The sequence below is a fragment of the Megalops cyprinoides genome, chromosome 1 (genome assembly GCF_013368585.1).
Source record: "Megalops cyprinoides isolate fMegCyp1 chromosome 1, fMegCyp1.pri, whole genome shotgun sequence".
NCBI classification, from domain to species: Eukaryota; Metazoa; Chordata; class Actinopteri; order Elopiformes; family Megalopidae; genus Megalops; species Megalops cyprinoides.
This window is the reverse complement of record NC_050583.1, coordinates 13,488,799-13,510,416: the sequence shown is the minus strand read 5'-3', so window position 1 is coordinate 13,510,416 and position 21,618 is coordinate 13,488,799. Positions and strand designations below refer to the sequence as shown.

The following is a 21,618-nucleotide window of genomic DNA, read 5'->3' as shown; positions in this document are numbered from 1 at the left end:
AGCCCTACAACCTGGGTTTGATCCTAGCTGTGTAATCAGTCAGTGGAGATCCCTCCCCCTGCTACTGGTATGTGCCCCGTGGGACTTGCAGTGTAAAAATGGCTCCATTTGAGAGTAATGGAGGGTTGAACTAGCCTCACTTCAGAACTATTGTACAAGAGAACAGTGGAGCCAAGTGTGCAATTTCTGATTTCCAAAATTGGGTGAAAAGGTCGCGTAAAACACTAAAAAATAAACATCAGGACATATAATGTATGTGACGAGTTATTACTTAAAAATTCCCCATGCATAAAAACGTTTGCAACAAGACAGATGCCAATCAACTCAGAAAACTCTTCACGTGACCGCCAGGCTGCCCTTGCGCTTGCACGTACACAGAGCAAGCGCTGCGCCGTCTTTGACGTCATCGACCGCCATGTGTGAACCCGACGGTATGCAAGTGACATTTTATGCAGCTCTTCGCCCGACTTCCCCCTCCTGGCATTAAACGTATTCTGACGTGAAAGTCGCAAAAGCAGCGCTCTTTTCGACACGACCGGGTTGTAGCAAGCACATCTGCAGTCAGTGTGTGGACTGGAGCTGTCAGCGATCAGAAGCATGGAGGCAACAGCGGACGAATTCATGAAATACCGGTCTCCACTGGTGTCACGATACGCCAGTAAGGAGATGGCATATAACTTCAGCGACAGGAAGAAATTCACCACATGGAGAAAATTATGGATCTACCTCGCAAAAGCCGAAAAGGTCTGGTGTGCATGGATTTTGTCAACTAATTTTGTTAGCTAGAGTGCTAGCTAATCAGTTCGAGTTATACAACCCAAACTGTATAATCTAGCCAAATTTAGCTCGCGACTTTAATTTGGTTCGATAACGTTATACTTTTCCTTCCCTCTATTGCTTTCTTTTGATTCTCCACACAAAATAAGTAGTCATTTGTTACGACCTTTGATAACTACGTTACCGAGATAGCAATCTCATATGCTATTCTATAAATAGTTTTGTAAAACCTCTGTGTTCTTTTAAAATGCAGACCAGATTACTGCACTGTCTAGTCATGATTAGGCTACATCTAGATATTGCAGAATACTGAGACGAAGCTGCAATCCTGTTATCTGGCTCACCCCTGCTCCCATCACGCAGCATTTGAACCTTAACCCATCAGATCCTAAAAAATTGTGTTGGTTTGTGGTGCAAGGGTTAACCAGCTGAAGCAGTGAATAGGTTATTGGGTTTTTTAAATTTACTTTTGCCTTTTGAAGTTCACTTTAGCTGTGTTTTTGTGGAAGATGTGATGACAATTGTATATTAGTTAGGAAAATAATAATTTAAGGATGCGAGAGAGATTTTTTTTTTCTCTAGTTCACTTCTGTGAGTCCAGTTTTCCCCTTTGACCTGCTCAGCCCCACACCAAAACACACATTTCAGTTTCCAAAAAAGAAGGGGAATGTAACCAACTCCACATGCTACTTGTCACATGAGTCTTCTCAGCTGAAATCAATTTTGAGGAGACCAGTGTAGAATTCAACAGATCAAGACTGCATGACATGATATTAGCGCTAACATTGTGCTAAATTAACTTGCATAAATTTGAGTGCATTGTCATATGACTCTGAGATTTAACATACAGTATTACTAGTGGGGTTGAACTCTGGTGTCAGTGACAAGTAAAGACTGAATAACAATACTGATTCTTGATGTCTCAACACATTCATGTTAACCACTAAAATCTGTTACAACTTGTGCTGTCCCAAATAGGGCTTTCCCCATACATTTCATGACCATTACAGCAGGCAGTATATGGTTACAACAGTACACACAAACGAGAAAGTTACTCATTCTTCTGTATTTTCAGTTACTTTATGTATTACTGCCTTTTCAGGCTCTACATTAATAAATAAGATGCAGAGGGTGTGGTTCAGTCATGCCTTTGAGAATCTTTCAATGACACATTTAAGGCAGTGCTAATTTTTCTGTAACTTCCCATTGTGTTATGATAGAATATAACATTATCATCTGTGTAGCTACAGTATCTGTGTCATTGCAGAGCATACAGAAGATACTGTACATTTAGTGCATTTATTTTGTTTTTTTTCTGTATGTTTCAGTGCATGAGTGTGTTTTAGTATACCACAAGGGCATTAGCTTGGGTGTGCTCGTGTGCCTAAAATAAGTAAGCAGAGAATGTCAGGGTAATCGGATAGTGACAGAGAGCCATTTTCACTCTCTGACTGTCTCAGTCATGTAGTGAGCAGTTTTAACAGATAGTGCTAGTCTTTTTGGTGGTTTTTATGTCAACTGCATTTTTTATGAGCGCTTGTAGGTTTTAGAGGAGTTAATTTTTTTTTGGTTTGGGCTCTGTTCTTAATGACGGCTGCTGTATTGTACCACATGCTTTAGCTTCAAAAGCCTAATCCTCGCCAAAGCATTTATATATGTGTCAGGGCCTGTTGTGTATGTGCGGCCTCTTTTAATTTTCATTTTTATTGGCTCTGTCCAGCAAAGTGCAGTGCAAAAATGTCTTCTCTGTATTGACATCAGTCCTCAGTGCAATATTATTGCTATCTGTCTCCTGCCATGTGTGCTGTGGCTTTCCCTGTGGACCTCTCCCTCTCCCACACCCTGCCCCCCCCCCCAGGCCCTGGGTCTGCCCATCACAGATGCGCAGGTGGCAGAGATGGAGTGCCACGCAGACAATATCGACTTTGCCATGGCAGCCGAGGAGGAGCGCAAACTGCGCCACGACGTGATGGCGCACGTGCACACCTTCGCCCACTGCTGCCCGGCGGCAGCTCCCATCATCCACCTGGGGGCCACCTCCTGCTATGTGGGGGACAACACGGTGAGGGGTGTGGACCTGTCACAGCCTTGTCTCGGTCATGTTACAAAAAGCAGAACTTGTCAATACACTTTCAGGGGAACGTGATAACATAATTACTTTAAATACTGACTTAAGGATGAACCAAGATGGGCTGAATGCTCCTGTTTGTATCTTTTCACTGAATTCTTATAATATGTAAGTGATACAATGGCATGCGTGTAAGGCTAATGATGTGGTGGTTTCAAAGAGCAATTCCATACAGTATGCCTATCTTGATACGTGGTGAGAAAAAAAAATAGTTATCCAATGCTATAAAAGGTAGTCCCTGCTGAATTCAAAGACGAGACTTCACGGGTGTCATATCCCTTAGGCAATGGAAGTGGAAATGAATTTCTCATGAGATAGTCAGACACATACATTTTCATGCTCAGTTCCACTAATGCAGTTTTTCTGGCTCACATGTAGGACCTGATTGTGCTGCGTGATGGCTTTGACATTCTCCTACCCAAGGTGAGATACGTGTGACAGCGTGTGTAGTGTGACAGTGCATGGGTGTTAACTCTGAGGAAGGTGTGAGAGAGACTGCAGATGTCTCTGTGCTTTACATGTAGAAAACAGCGTCAGAAAAACAGAAGATTGAATCTCTGCAGTGTATCACATCTCTCCCCCCTTTTCCCCTCTCAGCTCGCTCGTGTGATTGACAGACTGGCAAACTTTGCCGAGCAATATGCCGACCTGCCCACACTGGGCTTCACGCATTACCAGTGAGTCTGTGTGTCTTCCTGTATGTAAATTAGTTGTTTAAATCGTGGTTTCACTTACATTGACTGCAGCATGATTATTACCCATTGTAACTGTGTTCTCTTCTCTAAGGCCAGCCCAGCTGACCACAGTGGGGAAACGAGCCTGCCTTTGGCTACAGGATCTGACCATGGACATGCGGAACCTTCAGCGTGCCCGGGACGACCTACGCTTCCGGGGGGTAAAGGGGACCACTGGCACGCAGGCCAGCTTCCTGCAGCTTTTCCAGGGGGACCACGATAAAGTGAGCACATTTACTACACTTTGATGAAATGAAACCTTTGTCTGTTTGCACACAGTGTTATGATGTCACTGAGGACCTAGGGGGTCAAAGACATTGAGAAAGAGCTGGAGGGGAATAATGTAGAGTCATATGGGCGGTATGTATGGACAGTCGGGAGGATAAACTGGCTTTAATTTGTCTGTAAAGACAAAGAAATGAAACATTTGATGCTAGACATGTGATTGGTTTGTTGGAGTCACTCACTGGGTATATGTACTCTCTCATCTAGGTTGAAGAACTTGATAGAATGGTGACAGAAATGGCAGGATTTAAAAAGTGAGTATTCCCCTGAAGGCTAGTTTCACACTTCCATTAAGATCTGAAAGGGGAACATAGGCTGTGAAACAAGTGGTTTGGGAAGCAGCTGTAAGTCCAATGGCAACAGCGCAAGAACTAAAACAAACTGGCATTTTCAGGATACAAAGTGTTGTAAAAGTACCATTTGACATCAGTTGCATGAATGTGACATTCAAGGCTAGATGGTAAGGAAGAAACCTCCTCTGAAGGCAAACCACAAAAAGAGGTCACTGAAATTTGCCATCTTTAACTAGCAAGTTTCTGTAGTTGTGGTCCTCCTTGATAGTATTAAGTGTGTCATCAGGGCAGAGTTTTTATTTCAGAAAGATAATGGAAAATAATTGGCACTCACTGCCTATGGCTCCAAGTAGAAAGGTAGCTGTTGTTGCTTATTTTCCCCAACCTACATTTTGTTTATCTTTACCTTTGTTTGTATCTAGTTATCTTTGTCTGTGTGTCTAAATTGATTTCTTCTTTACATAATGTGTGGTAATCCCTTTTAAGGGCGTATCTGGTGACTGGACAGACCTATAGTCGCAAGGTGGATATTGACTCCCTGGCAGTGCTGGCCAGTCTTGGAGCCACCGTCCATAAGGTATTTCTTGCTACTCTCTCCATTTGACGGGATTTATCTTTTGAAAATATGATACATGACTAAAAATATTCATATTTTTGAAATCTCAATAGCCTTAGTCGTACCTGACATATATTCAGCCTCATCTCACTGTTAGTAGGGGAATAAACCGGATGTTTACTCAGAGACTGTCTGTTAAGCGAGGATATTGCCACTACAGCTTTTTTCCCAAAAAGACAGAAATGAAGGGTTTTATGTTTATATTCGTGAACACATTTTTATTAAACTTCATGCAGTGTTTTGTCTGAACTGTAGTCTCAAAATCATGAAACATTTATAGTTCATAAGTGTAGATGAGAATTTTCCTTTCATTTTCACTAGCTCTACTCAGTCATGAAGACGTTCACTTTGAGGAGTTGAGTGGTTTGGGAAAAATATGAAAAGATGATGAAAGAAATGATATGAACATCCTGCTCCACAAACATGTACTGTATGTCTTTATCTTTTGGTGGCTTTTGTAGGAATGGTGTTAATGAAATGTTTATATTGTCATCAGATCTGCACTGACATTCGGCTTCTGGCCAATCTGAAGGAGATTGAGGAGCCCTTTGAGAAAGAGCAGATTGGTGAGTGACAAAAGCTGTCAACTTTTTATGTGACTGCAGCCCATAGCAGTGACTCCCTTCCTAAGAATCATTGCTCAACACTTTCCCCCAGCTCTCTGTCTTTCTTTACAGAGAAGACATTTATGGGTAGAGACTTAAAACATTTAACTTTAATCACATCAAAAATGACTCTGAGGATTTGACTGAAGTTTTTATATGAATTAATGAAATGGGCTGCAGAAGCTATTTCAAGATGACTTCTATCAACAGACCAAGAGGACATAGATGGAAAATGGTTAAAGATACCTTTCACACTAACATTATGAAGTGTTTTTCCTCACTCAGAGAGTCATAAATGACTGAAATGGCTCTCCTTTGAAAACAAAGGCCCTTACAGTGTTTAAGGCTAGGTTTGACAACGTTCTCAATGACACTTTAGACTATAGGTAGAGCGATGAACCTAGTTGGGTTGAATAGCCTGTTCTCATGATGAAACTTCATATGTTCCTATGTATTTTCTTTCATTCCCTCTATCCCCCCTTTTTTTGCTGTATCTCCCCCCTGCTCTTCCTCCTGTGTCATGCAGGGTCCAGCGCCATGCCTTACAAGCGGAACCCCATGCGGGCCGAACGCTGCTGCAGCCTGTCTCGCCACCTGGTGGCGCTGATGACTGACCCGCTCCAGACTGCCTCGGTGCAGTGGCTGGAGAGAACGCTGGATGACAGCGCCAACCGGTACCGCGCCTCGCCATGATCGCAAGACCCTTGCTGCACAATTTGAACGATAAGTGGAATCTCTTTCCCTCTCTCACTTGCAAACAATCTTTCTCTCTTAGGCGAATCTCCCTGGCAGAGTCCTTCCTCACTGCTGACATCATCCTCAGTACTTTGCAGAATATCACGGAGGGGCTGGTGGTCTACCCAAAGGTAAAAACTCTTTACAGGATTGTTACAGACAAGGACAATGCTGTAATAACAGGCATTTAAAGAAAATAGACATAATTAAGAACTGTCCAGTTGTCCAGGTCACACAGTTTTAAATGTTTCCTCTTCCTGTCTGCCACACCAGGTGATTGAGAGGCACATTCGCCAAGAGCTGCCCTTTATGGCCACAGAGAACATAATCATGGCCATGGTCAAGGCTGGAGGAAACAGACAGGTACCCCCATCAACTGCAGATACAGCAGAACTAGTGCTCTAGTGTTGGATATGGGGTCAAAGGCCTGGTTTACAGTGATACACTGTCAATTAACTACTCTACCCTGAAACACTGACTCTGCTGTCCCACACCACTAAACACTAAAACAAACATTGAAGTTGTCAAGTGTCGTCTTCATGTTAGCTTAATTTTTTTGAATGTATGACCTTTTGCCTCCCTCTTTCCTTCTCTTCCTTCGGTCAGGCATAAATTGCCCAGGGTTTCAATGGTAGAGTTAGGCAGCCAATGGTAGAATTTTTTTTTTTCCTGGAGTGTTCCAAAATGAAATATATAGGAAATTAAGACATCTGTGTCACCTTCTTTTTCAGGACTGCCATGAGAAAATCAGAGTGCTCTCCCAACAAGCAGCAGCTGTGGTCAAACAAGAGGGAGGTGACAACGATCTCCTGGCACGAGTTCAGGCCGACCCCTACTTCGCCCCCATCCTGGGTCAGCTGGATGCCCTCCTAGACCCCAAAACCTTCATAGGACGAGCTCCTCAGCAGGTGTGAACACACTGCCATGAAAGTACCACTCATGCTCCTCGTTATTAAACCGAAGATACATGATACCGTTTTTACTTTGCTGCTAGTTGTTGCACCCTTTTGGAATGCCCTTGATAATATGAGCAGGTCAGAGATGAAGAGAGAGAGAGCGTGAGTGTGTTTACGCTCTTATCTTGTTTTCTTGCATGTGTCTCAGGTGACAAGGTTTCTGGCCGAGGAGGTGCGCCCCCTGCTGCAGCCTTACAAGAACAACATGGACGTCAAGATTGAGCTGGAACTTTGATATATTTGGATGTACATACACATACATACACAATGGGAGAAGTACAACCATACCATCATGCTGATGCACACGTATGCAGGGCACATACATTTATACACGCAGATGCACATGTCTTGAGAGCGAGGGTCATAAGGTTTTGATTCACTTACTGTAATGGGCAACTTCGATCATCAAGATTATGTGGTTACTTATGCTTCTCGGTGGGCAACCGGTTTACACAAGAAGTATTTTGTGAGCAAACTTCCTGTCTGACAGGAAGGATACCAGCAGACCCTGCAGCCATTGACAACTGCTGTTGCTCATTCTTGATCAATTCAACAAATAAAGCTTTCGTATTAAGTGAGATTTACAAGAGAGAAGTGTCTGGAACTACAAAGAAACGTACTTGGGTGTTGGATCTGTAGGTCAATAAAGAAACACTTTGATTACGACTTTCTGTCACTCCCTTTTTCCATCTTTTGTGTTTTCACATTCATAATTTCCCAAGTGTTTAGAAAATAGTTTGTTGAGAAAATCCCATAGAAACACATTTTCATCACAAAACATTCAGGTGTATTTATTTCATGAGGTATTAATTGGTTTGAACAAAATCAGCTTTCTGAAACCTCACATATTTCCATATTTCTGTTCTCATTACTCAATATCATTCACACTTGAGGCTATCCTACATTGTACACTTTTGCAGTGCCTGCCAGTTTTGGACAGATACGCATTTGGATTGCACATTTGGTGTTTTTAAAATGTGGTCACAACGAGAGAAGAAGTAACCAAACGACTCCTTCGCCATGCTTTACTGCAGTGACGTTTATGACGTTTAAACTCTTTAACAGGAATGATTGGCCAACATGTGTGACGTCATTACTACGCACACAGACGAACCAATTGGGACGCCGCACCACAATTTTCAAAACCATGCCCGCCATGTTCCATTAGTTTGTTTTTAACGTAGCCTTCTTGTTAGCTGGATTAACCAGAGTTTCGGGATTTTTTTAAAGGATAGATACCGACATACCGCGGGTAAGTTATTTCACAAAATTTACACCTGCCGTGTAAAATCGTCTGCAAATGATAAGGTGTGTTCATGTGTTTAAGTAGCAATCCTTCAATCTAGTTCGCTAACGTTACATTATTTACCCCAGTGTTAGCGGACTGAGACGTTATAACTTGCGCTGTAGCTAAATCTAGGTAGCCAGTAGTATTATATTTCCAATGATGTAGCTTTTGTTAGCTGCTTCTGTTGACCGTTGTGTTGATAAATAGTGTGTCAGCTAGCTATCAGCATGCAACTAGCTAGCTAGATTAGCTAACGTAGTGGTGTTGGAAGTTAGTTAACGTTTGCGCGTGTCCACAGTTTAAAGCTAGCGAAGTTGGCTGCCTAGTTTAAGTTAAGGCCTCAGTTCAGTTTCCCTGTTCATGAAATGATCCCCTTCCAGTGTCTTGACCACAGCTGCCTTCGAACACCCATTTCGGAGTTGGCGGAAGTGCTTTTTCTGAGTTAAGGTTAACTTAATTAACTTAATTAAAGTGAACTGGGTAGAGCTAGTCAATATTCTGTATTATTTGATTACATTATATTTAGCTTAATTTATCATTTCTGTGTTGTGTTTAAAATATCTTATCGGGTCTTATGGGTTATTTGGTTTGGATATTTTCAGAGTGGGTAGGTAAGGAGAATGCTGTATTGCGAGTTTAATTTATCGGGTTACTATGATTTTTTGTTGTCTTTTGTTCAGAGAAAGCTCTTTAATGTCCAAAATGTTACCCAATATTTTGGTAACCTTGGATGACTTCTGCCGAACGCACTATCAAAGCTGTCACAAAATGTTAACAAAATAACACTTGTAACTAAACAACTCCGTAACCGTGGCCCTGTCCTAAAGTGCCATTTAAGGGCCTTTTTCCTACTGAGATGTTTGGCTGTTTGATTCGTTAATTTTGGAGCTGTGTGTGAAACACTGACAGTGACGTAATCACACAGTGATGCGAATTTAAAGCTAGTCCCAGCGCCACTTAAGCACTACTAATCTATTACGATTTGGAAAACTGGAAACGAACCTCAAAAGGACACCATTCCGTGAACATGGCGTGTGCTGATGTGTTTGCTTCTTCCGATGTCTCCAAAGAGTCGTTTTCAACAGGGCAGCGTCTTCCACAGATAAGCCTAGAAGGTGGACTATTTTAGTATGTTCTCTTAATGCATATGAGTTGTGAAACACCACTTGACACACTGTACTCTGCACGTTTTTCCTGTGTATCTCCATCACTCCATGTTATCCAGTCTGATGGAAATAAACAGCAAGTGAGCCGTGCACAGTTGAAAAGTTTCAGTATGAAACCAATAGATTTCTGGTCATCTTACAGAAGCAAGCAAGTGAGCTGAAAACATCAACTTTGTCTTTGTTTACAGATTAATTCAAATTTAGGTGTATTTACTTGTAAATTGAAGAATTCCTAAGCTGGGAAATTAAAAATAAATAAATGGGCAATATGAAAGTGCACCACAAGTGAGCACTTGAAACTTGTAAAACTCCTTAATCATACTCCTGCTGATCTCACTTTGCTGGCTAACGGTAACATCTAGCTTTCAGTTCGAAATAGTGGTTTTAGCGTACCATGTGGTGACAGGGAACAGCATCCCCCTATCTTTAGTCCATCATCAAACCGTACACATTGGCCAGGTTGTTCTGCAACTTCAGGACCTAGCTTCTGCCCCTTCTTCAAAGCCGTACGCTCTGGCTGTGTGCACTCTCTGTTCTAGCACCAGTGTGGTAGAACAAACTTCCCATAGCAGTCAGGACAGTGGAGTCCCAGATTAAAGACCTGCCTATTCAGACTGCACCTTGACTCCCCTAGCTAAGCGTAAATCACATTCCTTTATTTGTGTATCTTTTCTGCAGGCTCAGTTCTACCCTGTAGTATGTTGCAGTCTTACTGTAGACTACATTGTACTGCACTTGCATGTAGTGAAGACTTATGTATTTACGCTCTGGTAATCATTACACTTTGTAGTGAGACTGGACACATGTTCAAACGTGGTCCTTTTTGTACTGTTTTTAAAGCCACTTTATTAGTTGAACTTTATACTCTCTGGAGTAAGTCAGTCTGGAGTGGAGCTAAATGACTAAATTAAAATACGAAACTCCCTAAATCACAAGCCCCGCTTTCCGTCCCTCTCCCTCAGGATGGAGACTCGCTTCTCTCACCTCTACCAGCGGGACAGCAGTGTCTCCATGCTGCGGGTCAAGATGGCCCGTCGGCGCTCCCAATCCCAGAAGGAGAACCGAGAGCGGGCTGTGAACCAGCGCCGTCACCTTGACCAGCTGCCTGAGATAGAGGCCTCTGTGATGGACGAATCTGTAATCACAGCGTCAGTGGCGGGCAGTGAAGGGACTGCATCTGTACAGAAGCCAGTGAAAAGTAATTCTCTCCTATTTATGCCAATGCAGTTTCTGTCACTTGCTATGCTTGCATTACAAATATGCATGCCTTCAACACTTCCTCCCTTCTGTAGGCAAGTAGAACTTAAGAAGTCAGAATTCATCAAGCTTTCTGTCATTGTTAGTTAGCGTGCTGTACAGAAACTTTCATCCTCCTTCTCGGGATCAATTTTTCTATCTCCCTTCTATAGATCAAAATGCTGCAGTGGAAGAGAGGAAGAAGATGCTAGCACGCTATAAGGAAGCCAAGGAGCTACAGAAAGAGAAGGAAAAAAGAGAGAAGGAAAAAAAGGGTGGAGTCTTTAGAGTGGGCTTGTACAAGCCCCAGCCCCTTGCCACTCTGCCCCAGATTTCGGCTGCCCCGAGCAGGGCCAAGGTGAGGTCAGGAGGCTTAATGACTTGATCATCGTTTGAGAGTGAGAGTGATTGCTCATCAGGTTTATGTTCAACGGAGCTATCTCTACACTCACAAGTGGCTCTGCATGACGTCCTTATTGTCCTGTCCACATGGAAAGTACACGGCTTCTTGTGGCAATCTGACCTGTTTGTTGTATTGCGTGCAGGGTCATTGGCTTTTGCTGTTAGTCTTTGTATGGCAGTGTGCTCACTTTTGGACGCATTTTTCTCTCTCTAAACACACATGCAATGGCTCAAGTTGGATGTGTTCACAAGACCTTATAGTCTGAAAGTAAATGTTATGAGTGAAAAACCAACTTTAGCAGTATCAGTTAGTATAGTATCAGGACTTGTCACCAAAATACTCAAAAATACTTTGTCCAGTTTGCTGGCTTTGATTGTTATAAAATGTTGTGCTTTAGTGGTTGACTAAAACCCTTACTATGCACAAGTGGACAGAGCTCCATGTGGTGGACACAGGCAATGTGAAAGGGGACTGTGGATGTGATGCTCTCTCTTTCCTGCCAGACATCAGCACCTGCCCCATCCAGCAGGGTGACACGCTCCATGAAACAGCAGCAGGTTCAGAGGGTAGGACTGCCGATTTAGCTCTCACACACACACCTCCCTCATGTTTGTGTAAACGGCTGTTTTGAGGAATATTGACACTATATTTGTTTGGGGCTGACTTGGGGCTTTAATTGATGTTAGCATCATTTTGCAAACATCTTTTTTTTTAAGTTGTGCTCACTGTGTAATTATTTTGCTTATTACTGTTGTATGTTTTCTAAGCTAGTTTCTGTAAGGTAGCCCAGTTTTGTATGATCTTAACTCATAATTTTGTAAGTCCCTTGAATGTACTCACACCTTATCTTGTAGAAATTGAAATTTAATTCTCTTTTGTAACATATTCTTTTCCATTTGACATGTTCCATAAAATCCAACTGGCCAGCCTGTAACTCAGAGAGAGCCTGTGTCTGTGTCCAAGAAAGGTAGGTGAATTTATGCGTAAACCGTTAAACTTGCATCCCTTACCATATGATGACCAGCTACATAGGTTCTCAGTAATTCATAAGCTGTGAAATTGCACCATGAAATTTCACATTTCGTCTCATTTTTGCAGCTGGATATGAATGGCTTTGTTTTTCCTCTGCAATGCATGAAACATCCATAGTAACTTTCTCCGTGCTGAAAAATTGTGAAACCTTGATGCATAATAAAAAAGGGGAGGAACACTGCCTTTTTACCAAAGTTTAAAAATTAGTTTCAAGTTTCAATTTAAAAACTTGAAGAAATTTTGACTTCTCTCTTGTTCATTTTTATCTGTCATTTCCTTGTCAACGTCCTTCCCTAGTGGAGCCCGCAGCAGTCAGAGCACCAAGGAGCCGAGTGGTCAGTAAACCACAGACAGCCACCACGACCAGCAGGGGCAGAGTTGTTCCAGGTAACATTTGCACCGTCAAAATGTATTTTGCCTTAAAAGCACTGTTATAGTTAGGCATACAGGTCATTTACTTCCCAAAGCCAATTTAGTGCAGTGGCGTTTGGCATGTTATCCACTCAATGTACACAAGATTTTGTAATGTTTAATCGTTTCAAGTTTTTGTGCCCAGGTTTCATCACCTCTGCTGTCTCTTTGTTATACTAGTACATTTATTAAACGATTCTATAACCTCACAGTTGTTCTGCCTGGGTCTGTGCCTTTGTCAAAAGGCCGCAGTAACTCGCACACAGAATGCAGGGTGGTTTTAATCGATAGCTTTTGTTTGTCACAGTCGAGCCAACAGCCCGTGCCCCAGCGACCAGAGCAGCCGGTAGGCCTCAAGCTGCCCCGCATAAACCCACATCAGGTACAGCAGAGCTGGTTTACCTTCTGAGGTGCCTCGTACACAAAACCTTTCCTTCAGTTACATGACATAATGCAAAGTAAATGGGAGGGTCAGGACCACTTAACAGTGTTTCTGTGTGTCAGCATTTGTGCTTTTGTAGTAAGCGGTGACATGGTGGTGTGAGTTTTGATTGAAGGAAAAGGAAGCAAGTGAAAGTAAATGAAATGTGGAGTTAATGCAGCAGTGATGTTTTTTTCCCCCTTCCAGCAGATGCGGCAGCTGATGGTCCGAAAACCCGAGCTGCCAGCAAGCAGCCTGTAGCGCCTCCTGCAGGCAGAGGCAGACCTGCACAAGGTAGTAAAAATATGAAGATTAAGATCATACTTGGGCAGGAGCAATCAACTCCACCCTCTTTAACATGTTTAGCATCAAGTTTGATTAACTATCCTGACTCATGTGCATCTGCTTTTAAACAGTTCGAGGAGTGCATTGTAATAGAAGGCTCCATGAAAGTGCAGCCCCATACAGCCAATTTTATGTATGACACCAATATCCTGTTTCACAGGCAAGAATGAGACAAAGGCACAAACCAAGGTACAGAAGGTGAGTAATGTTTCTCCTCTTGTGGGTGAATGAATCTGACTCGATGTAGAGAACAACTGTGCATGGTAGTGCTGCATTGGTGGGATACATTACAAGTGGGTGAATTAAATTTTCTGCTTGGTTTGCCTGTGTCCAAAGTACTGTCGTAAGAATGTAAGCCGAGAGATTGAATTTGCTAAGTGACATGCAGGTGAGGCAGACAGTCTTTTGGCGCTGTCTTTTCCTTGACCCAAGATCACCGCATCATAAATGTTTGCGCCGCATCTTTTGCGTCCAGCCTGCTGTTGAAGAGGAGATGGACACCAGTTCTGCTGACCCCCACCCTGAAGCGGAGGAGGCAAAGATCGAGGAGACGACAGTGGGGTTAGAAGAGCAGACAGCAAAGGCGGAGGAGCAGATGATGGGTACAGAAGAGCAGACAACAAAGGTGGAGGAACCACCTGCTCTGCCTTCGTTTGCCCCCCAAGGATTCGTGTTCCAGGCTCCCTCTGGGCTGAAGCCCTTCCAGCCCATCCCCCTCACCCCTCGCTCGGCGGACGCCTTCCTCACCCCCAGGTACTGCCCCACAGCTCATCCACACTCTGCCTCTGTCCTTGTACAGAGCCAGATAATTAGCAACTGTCTGCTTCTGGGGCACTCTCCTCTAAATTACTGTCTCTCTGACCAAAAAAAAAATCCCCAGAGGGATGGCCCTCTTTATACAGAGAACAGATCAAAAGGGCAGGTGATGTCTGATTTATTTATTTGTTAACAGCGGTTGGGGGGCTTTGCTGGTTAACATGTTATGCTAATGCTATCCATCTGCACAGCTGGAAATTTATTGAAGCCATTTGCTAAATGGTCAGGTGCTTTGTTCAAGGGCGCAGCAGCAGTGTCTTGCCTGGGATTCCAGCCAGCAGGCCTCTCGTTTCATGCCCATTTCCCTTACTGCTACACCACACAGGTGCCCAGTTTACTTTAAATGGTGTTTATTGCTGAACTGAGAGTCTTGTGACTTTGTTGTTTGTCACAGAGAGGAGTTTAACCTCTTCTGTCATCCTCAGTTACAGCAGCGTGCCTCCTGCCCTGGTGTTCTCCCCTGTGGCCTCCCAGCGTTGTGTGGAGCCTCCTCTCCCATCTCCTCCTGCTCCTCCTCAGGCCCTGCTGTCTCCCGCAGGCCCTCAGGAGCCGCAACACGACGTCCCGTACTTCAGGTAAGACGTCACACGGGCAAGCCGCCAAGCCGTCTTACGACAGTGTCTGTTAACATGTTCGTCGGAGACTCTTCTCTTTTAAATGCTGTCATCTTGTCTGAAAAGACCCAGAAGGAAAGAACAGGTGTTTTAGGGCTACTGAGCGGTGTGACCGGCTAAAGCGCAGGCTGAGATCTACTGTTCTGCAGTTTTGATCCCAGCTGAGTTATCAGCATACAGTGACCAGGGGTGTACAATTTAGCTTTGCTTCAGTGCTACTCTGCAAGCATAGATGGTGTTCAAAGAAATGATTCCAACTTTGGTGGAAAAAGGGGAACGAGCATTAAAAAGCAGTCAAGACACCTTCTAAAATTGTGGGGGGGAGATATTCTTGTCCTTGTCTACTTGCAAAATTTGTACTGGGTACGTTAGCTTAAGCACAACCTCCTTACCAAAGCCAGATATAAACAGTTGATCAAGCGTAGTGCTGAGTTCATACCAGCTGGCATAAGTTAAAGCTTCGATGCACCCACTCATCACCACTTAAAAACAAGGTGCCATGAGTGATTCATTCACATTGTGTGGAACAGAACGGCTAACAGCCCCTAAGCCACTATTTGCATGGGCGTTGGCAGTATGTTGGTGGATCCATTATTGTCTCACACTGTAGCCTGTAGGTTTTTCCCATCCCTCTCATACGTATGTGTGTCTCTCCCTCAGGTCAGTGCTGGTCAGTGAGACGGACAGGCTGAATGGTCTGTGTGAGCAGTGGGAGGTGCGCACTGAGGATCTGTCCATCCCAGAGGAGAGTGAGTGTCTGCGCTTGGTCACCACACCGCTCATTGAATGTGGGACCCAATGTTTATCACCTCAAAAGCCAGCAGCCATTCAGCTGTTACAATTTTTTTTCCTTTAAACTGCTGTTATAAGGGCTGTAGAGTGGTGGTTAATGTAGTGAAAGCATCATGTTACGTTATTGTACAGTATACTTGGGCGTGTTATCTGTAAGATTTAATTCATTTAGAGGTAAATGTCTGATCTTTCCCTTTTTGGGTGAAACAGAATGACAGCCTGTGCTCAGCATTTATGCACAGACACACATACAGAGGATTTGCTCCATATCCCTCCAATCCTCTCTCCTTCCAGGTCGAGACAGGATGCGGACTGCAGTGGGACAGGCCAGGCTACTGATGAAGGAGCGTTTTTCCCAGTTTGAAGGCCTTGTGGACGACTGTGACCTGGGCAGGGGGGAGAAGGTCACCACCTGCACTGACCTGCAGGGCTTTTGGGATATGGTGTACTACCAGGTATGTATATCTGGAACTCAGTTTTCTGGGTCTGTGTGCCTGTGTGTGTGTGTGTGTGTGTGTGTATGTGTGTATGTGTGTGTGTGTGTGTGTGTGTGTGTGTGTACAAAGACACCTGCATGTGCATGTATGTCTACAAAGACATCTTTAGGATGCATGTTTGCATGTTTAGGTACAAATTTGCACTGAAGAGCGTTAATCTCTTCAGCTGAACAGCTCTTTGCCACTGGCTTTGGTTCTTTCTCACAGTTGTAGATATAAACTGCCGTCTACTTGTATGTGTTCTCACCCTCTTAGTGTCACTTATTCTCTTCCAGGTGGATGATGTGATCAGGAAGTTTGATGCTCTGAAAGAGGCGGAGACAAGGGGCTGGCAAGAGGAACGCAAGCCCCCACCCCGGCCAAAAAAAGCAGTGAAGGTGAGCGCAATTAGCTGAATTGTGGCTACTGAATCACCACAAAGACCTGCCTCTTTGTTCCTGAAAAGGCCTCACAGAGTAGAAAAACGTCCGTCTGTCAAAATGTCAAAATCTGTTCTGACTGAGCCTTTATTTTTACTTTGCTGTTGAGCAGTGGGCTGTCCTGCCCTCCCCATTGGCAAGGCTGAGTGATCCATCTCAGCACTTGTGTAGTCACTGTTGGGTGGGTGCGGCTTTCTGAACATGTGCCTTTTCTCTCTGCTCGCAGAAGCTGCCTCCCACAGCGGCAGCAGGGAAGACTGGAGCAGGTGGAGGGGCGAGCGCCGCCGCCGCCAAGAGCCGCCTGGCTGCGGTGAAGGCGGCCATGAAAGCCAAGCAGGCGGCAGAGGCAGCAAAGGCCGCACAAGGGCCTGCAGGGGCGGCGACTGACCCTGAAGGCCCACCGCAGGCCAATGCGACGGCCACCGAAACCGTGGTGTTCCACGGGGGCTTCTTCCAGGTGGAGAGCCCCGCCAAAGCGCCTGGTAGGAGCTCCTCTCTGCCACCACATCGCCTATACAGGTTGCCGATGTGATTGTCACTCAAGCTCATTGTTGCAGGAAGTGATGGGGAACATTTGTGGCGTCCAATGTTTCATGTTATGCCTCCTGGGAAGGTTCCTACAGAGGTGTAGAGATCCCGGAAGCCGGAAGCAACATGCCAGAAATTTAGACTTGTGTAAAAGCTGTGACTGGGTGAAGTAGATTTCCAGCTGTCAGGCTGACCAAGAGTCATTATCTTCCAAGAAAGGTCCCAGAGTGGGTTACCTATAAATCTGTCCTGCCATTAGTTACTTAGGAAACACATGTTTGTGTGAGTGTTGGTGTGGCACCAGGAAGGGTTCTCCTGTTACAGCCTGACCAGCTGGGGCATGACTTTCTGATGTCTGTGTCCAGTAGAGCTTCTGTCTATGTGGAGGTTCTACTGAATCATCTCTACTGATAGTATTTCAAATGCAGAGACACGGTACTTCATGCTCACATAGAATGTAATGATTTCTGGTTTTTTGTCCTATATATGAAACTTTTCAAATTTGTGTACCTTTTCCTTTGTGTAATTTGGCTATAAATCAATTGGAATTTAAGTATAGATTTCTGTGATCAAACCACTAATTAAATTCAGATTTTTATGTAAAGCCCTTTTATTAAATATTTATGGTTTGCACACTTGTCTACGTCACACACGCTCCTGTATAAAGTAGTAACTCAAGTCTAAACAGTATGTAGTGAGATGGTTAAGGGTCTCTTTGGGCTGTGCTTCATATTTTTCATATGGTCATCTGCTCTCCTCCAGGTTCCATAAGAAGATCCTCTCGTATGAGTGCTGTCCCCTCGCCATGCTCCGCTTCAAAATTCACCACCCCAGCCAGGCTCCGTCGCTCCATCGCTCAGCCTTCCCCTCTTCCCCAACTGAGTCTCACCCCCTTGGCAAAGTCAAACACGACCCCTGTCTGCACCCCTCGCCCTGTATCTCGGGCTCTTCTGCCTCAGGATCACTCTAGTCCGCCCAAACTCGCTGACCCTTCAGAGCTGGAGGGCATTGGCTTACTGAGCTCTTCAGTTCCAACTGTTCAGTCTGCCTCTGTTGACCAGCCAGAAAATGAATGCAGGCAGTGTAGTGTCCCTGACAAGCAAGAAGAGCTTGTCTCTGAACAGCCTGATGGTCTCGTGGAGCAGCCAGAAGCCCACAGCCAGGCAACAGTCGCCGTCATCAACCAATCGCAGGCTGAGGTAATGCCCGTACAGACCCTCATGGGTCAGGCAGAGACCAACAGCCAATGCGAAGTTGTTGCAGAGACGATAGACCCCTTGGCTAACCAACTGGGGGATGTCTCCGAGCCCAAAATGGACAGTTCTGTCCCTGCCCTGTCTGGCTCCGGCAGTCCATCTCGACAGGCTGAGACGGCAGAAACTCAGGAGCAGAACATCTGTCTTTCCCTCTCACCATGCGCAAAAGCAGATTCCCTCCCCACTGAAGGCCATGGGTTGAGTTTTACACTCTCCCCTTGCGCACCTCACATTTTCCCCACTCAGGGAGGGCATGGCGACCCCGGTGATTCATCACTTGCTCCCACTCATGTGGTGCAAATGTCCCCTCCTATCACCCCTTTGACCCTGCAAGCTCCCATGAGCTCGTGTACACCCACTGTCTGCCGCACTGTCAGGTACGCCTTTGGATGGTTGAATGCAAATTTTGCATGTCCTGGTGTTTATTTTTGCTTGCCTTTTGCATTTCTCTCTTCTCATTTTTATCCTCTTGTAGGCATGCTTCTCTATTTTCTCCCAGTTAGTTGGGAGTCTGTACACTCTGTTGCATACTTGTATTACCTACGTAATGATTTGTATTTCTGCCAGTGAGATGATGCGTGTAGCTTGTTCAGCGTGTCCAGGCTCACTCATTTTTCTTCTCTCCAGTCCTGCTAGTCCTGCAGATGTGCACATGGGCATAACTCCAGACACGTCATACTCGGAAGTGAGTGACCTGCCAGCTTTCCTACTCGGACCTCTTTTCTGTTCTCTATATTTAGAGGTGGGAGTAGGTGACCACCTGTGACCCTGGCGATTGTTAACTTTCAAAAAACCTATGGCCATATACCCAGGTCATACTCTAAACACGAGAACTGTTTATTCATGCGTTTCATCATTATGGGCTTCGTACGGATAAAACCATATTGACAAAATACACACTTTCAATAAAGTGCGAGTTTGGTGATACTTGCTAACCAGTAACATTTCCCAGTTGATCTGTACTGAATTGTCAAGGTGAATGTGTAACCCTTAATGTGTGTATCAGGGTGTCCCAAGTTTGGACTTTGAACGTTACCTGCAGCCCACCTTGAGGAGCAGCCTTTCGCCACAGGCGCCCGTTGCTATGGAAGCAGCATCGTTGTTGGCAACGCCTACAATGACGGACGTGCAGATGGACAGTCCTGAGCCACAGCAGGAACAGATGCCAGACAGAAATGCCCCGACAGACACAGGTACTGGACACACACCGTCACACAGCCTTTTAGCTCCTGCAATGTCTGTCACCTGCACAGCTCCCATATGGACAGCACTGAACTGACCAACAGGTGGAGAAAGCTGCTGTCCGAGTTGAGCTCTGCATAAATGCATGGTCAGCCATATACCGGTCACTGATGTTCTCATTCTTATGGGTTCTCCCTCCTTTGTCTCCTCACCCTAGCACCAGCCCTGGCCCAGTCACCTGCCCTCCGACACATGCTTCCACAACACACTGAAAGGGTGATTTTTGGTTCTCTCTCTCTCTGCATTTGTCTTTCCTTGCCTCGTCTGATGGCCTTGACCATGTTCATTCAGAGTTTCTGAATGTGTGAAATGGTGTTTGTCTTTCTTCCCCCAAGTCTAATGGCCCCTCCTTTGTTCTTTCTCAGCTTGCAGACCTGCTGCTCTTCACCCCTGAGCCAAGGGACAGAGTGCGGCTGTCAGTGTGCGAGAGGGACCTGATGATGTTCACCCCTCCCTCCAGCCGCTAGAGACACACATGCACGCTTACACACGCTCACAGGGTATTTTCTTGGAGCGGAGCAGAACATTCAGATATAGCTAACTGCAAAATGACAACAGTGACACATTCTTTTTACCTGTCGGTTTGAGAACCTCTATTATTTGTACTATTTGGATTTAAAAGCTCTGTCAAAAGGACTCTTTTTATGAGGATGGAGTTGGTCATTTAGAAGTGTACTAGTTTGTTTCCTTTGCTTATCCAAACTTTCAAGTTAAGACTTGCTGAAAGTGTTTAAGATGTAAGTAAAATGTACTACTTGCTTTGGTTGTTCTAAAATATCCTGGTGATTGTCATGTAGTAACAAACCAGAAAGCCATCAATAAAGGAATTTTAATTTTTTTCTTGTTTTAATTTTTTAATTGTCTGTATTCTTCAGTTCATGAGCTTCAACGACCTAATTCCTGTTTACTACAGATTTTTTTGACTAAGTGGGACAACTTGTCATGTATCTGATCTGAGTTGATCATGTCTGTGCATGTATGGACCCTGAGTAAATTGTGTGTCCATATACTTTTTTAGTATTCATCCCAACACAACATGGCATGAGGGCACATGGAAACTTTGGCAGAGCATGAGGGAAGCAGTCCCATAGTATAGTAACTCTTTGCCACTCTGTCCCAGAGTAGGCTGACTTAGTCAAGTTTCCAAGAATTTAGTACATTTTTCTTGAATGATTTTCCCTTTTATGTTTGATTACAAAGAAAAAAATACATGCAGGTAGATCATATTCTCTGCCAAGTGTTGGCCTCATCTGGACCAGGGCTGGCCGTGTACTCTGAATCGATACACACAGGTGTACTCCAGGTGGCCCCAGTTACTGAAGATTCTGAGCTCCACCATCCTGTACACCCCCTCTGCTGAGTCCTGGGAGGGAAGAGACCACAGTGAGAACAGGCAGTACTGTACAGTATCACTGCTCTGTGCCAGTGGCTGCAGATAGTCCCATCGTCCTTATACTTTATTAATGCACGTTGCCCAGAAAGTAATGACCCGCAAAGTAATACCAAAAAGTTCCATAGAAAAGAAAATTGTGTTTTAAGTACACCAGTGATGAGCCCATTTATACACGGAAGTGTGCATGTAATCAATTTACTTTCAATTTTGGCCAAGAAAAGAAATCTGAGCCATTCATTTTTAGGTAATGCCTGCATTTTAGTGTTTTTGACAGGGATGTCTAATCAATCTACCATATCAGTACTGTCTTTTGCAGATCAAGGACGCTAGCATAAGAACAAACACAATTTTCACCTTTTGTTCCTGGCATTTATATCACCCCCAATTTATATTGCCTTATGCATCTCAAACATGCAGACTGTTTTTCAGTGTTCTAGGATGACTTCAGAAATGTGAAAGCTGATAAAAGGTTCTTTTTCTTATTAGGATTATTATTATTACTACTCTCACCAAAAGCTTAAAGGTCTGAACAGGCTGTCCATCCTGGTCATATGTAAATGATCCTAGAAAAGTCCCTTCCTCATTTTCATTGGACAATCCCTGGTGGAAGCAAAGATATGGTCTTACATG

General features: G+C 44.4%; 2 protein-coding genes across 2 annotated transcripts; both read left to right on the top strand.

Annotated features, from left to right (window-relative positions):
• The first annotated feature begins 425 nt into the window (after positions 1-425).
• Positions 426-7,747, top strand: adsl (adenylosuccinate lyase). The gene is made up of 13 exons (XM_036530909.1): positions 426-744; positions 2,636-2,839; positions 3,284-3,328; positions 3,503-3,582; positions 3,692-3,863; positions 4,132-4,178; positions 4,704-4,794; positions 5,330-5,399; positions 5,965-6,112; positions 6,214-6,304; positions 6,447-6,536; positions 6,905-7,081; positions 7,278-7,747. Exons 1-13 carry the CDS (start codon positions 598-600, stop codon positions 7,362-7,364), a joined length of 1,449 nt encoding a protein of 482 aa, XP_036386802.1. The 5' UTR covers positions 426-597; the 3' UTR covers positions 7,365-7,747.
• A 569-nt stretch (positions 7,748-8,316) lies between these two features.
• Positions 8,317-20,062, top strand: dlgap5 (discs, large (Drosophila) homolog-associated protein 5). The gene is made up of 20 exons (XM_036522101.1): positions 8,317-8,381; positions 10,546-10,781; positions 10,993-11,177; positions 11,726-11,788; positions 12,150-12,189; positions 12,552-12,641; positions 12,973-13,047; positions 13,294-13,380; positions 13,592-13,629; positions 13,907-14,184; positions 14,673-14,822; positions 15,522-15,610; positions 15,948-16,108; positions 16,426-16,527; positions 16,799-17,051; positions 17,860-18,730; positions 18,981-19,038; positions 19,360-19,546; positions 19,753-19,811; positions 19,961-20,062. Exons 2-20 carry the CDS (start codon positions 10,547-10,549, stop codon positions 20,060-20,062), a joined length of 3,123 nt encoding a protein of 1,040 aa, XP_036377994.1. The 5' UTR covers positions 8,317-8,381; position 10,546.
• The last annotated feature ends 1,556 nt before the right edge of the window (positions 20,063-21,618 follow it).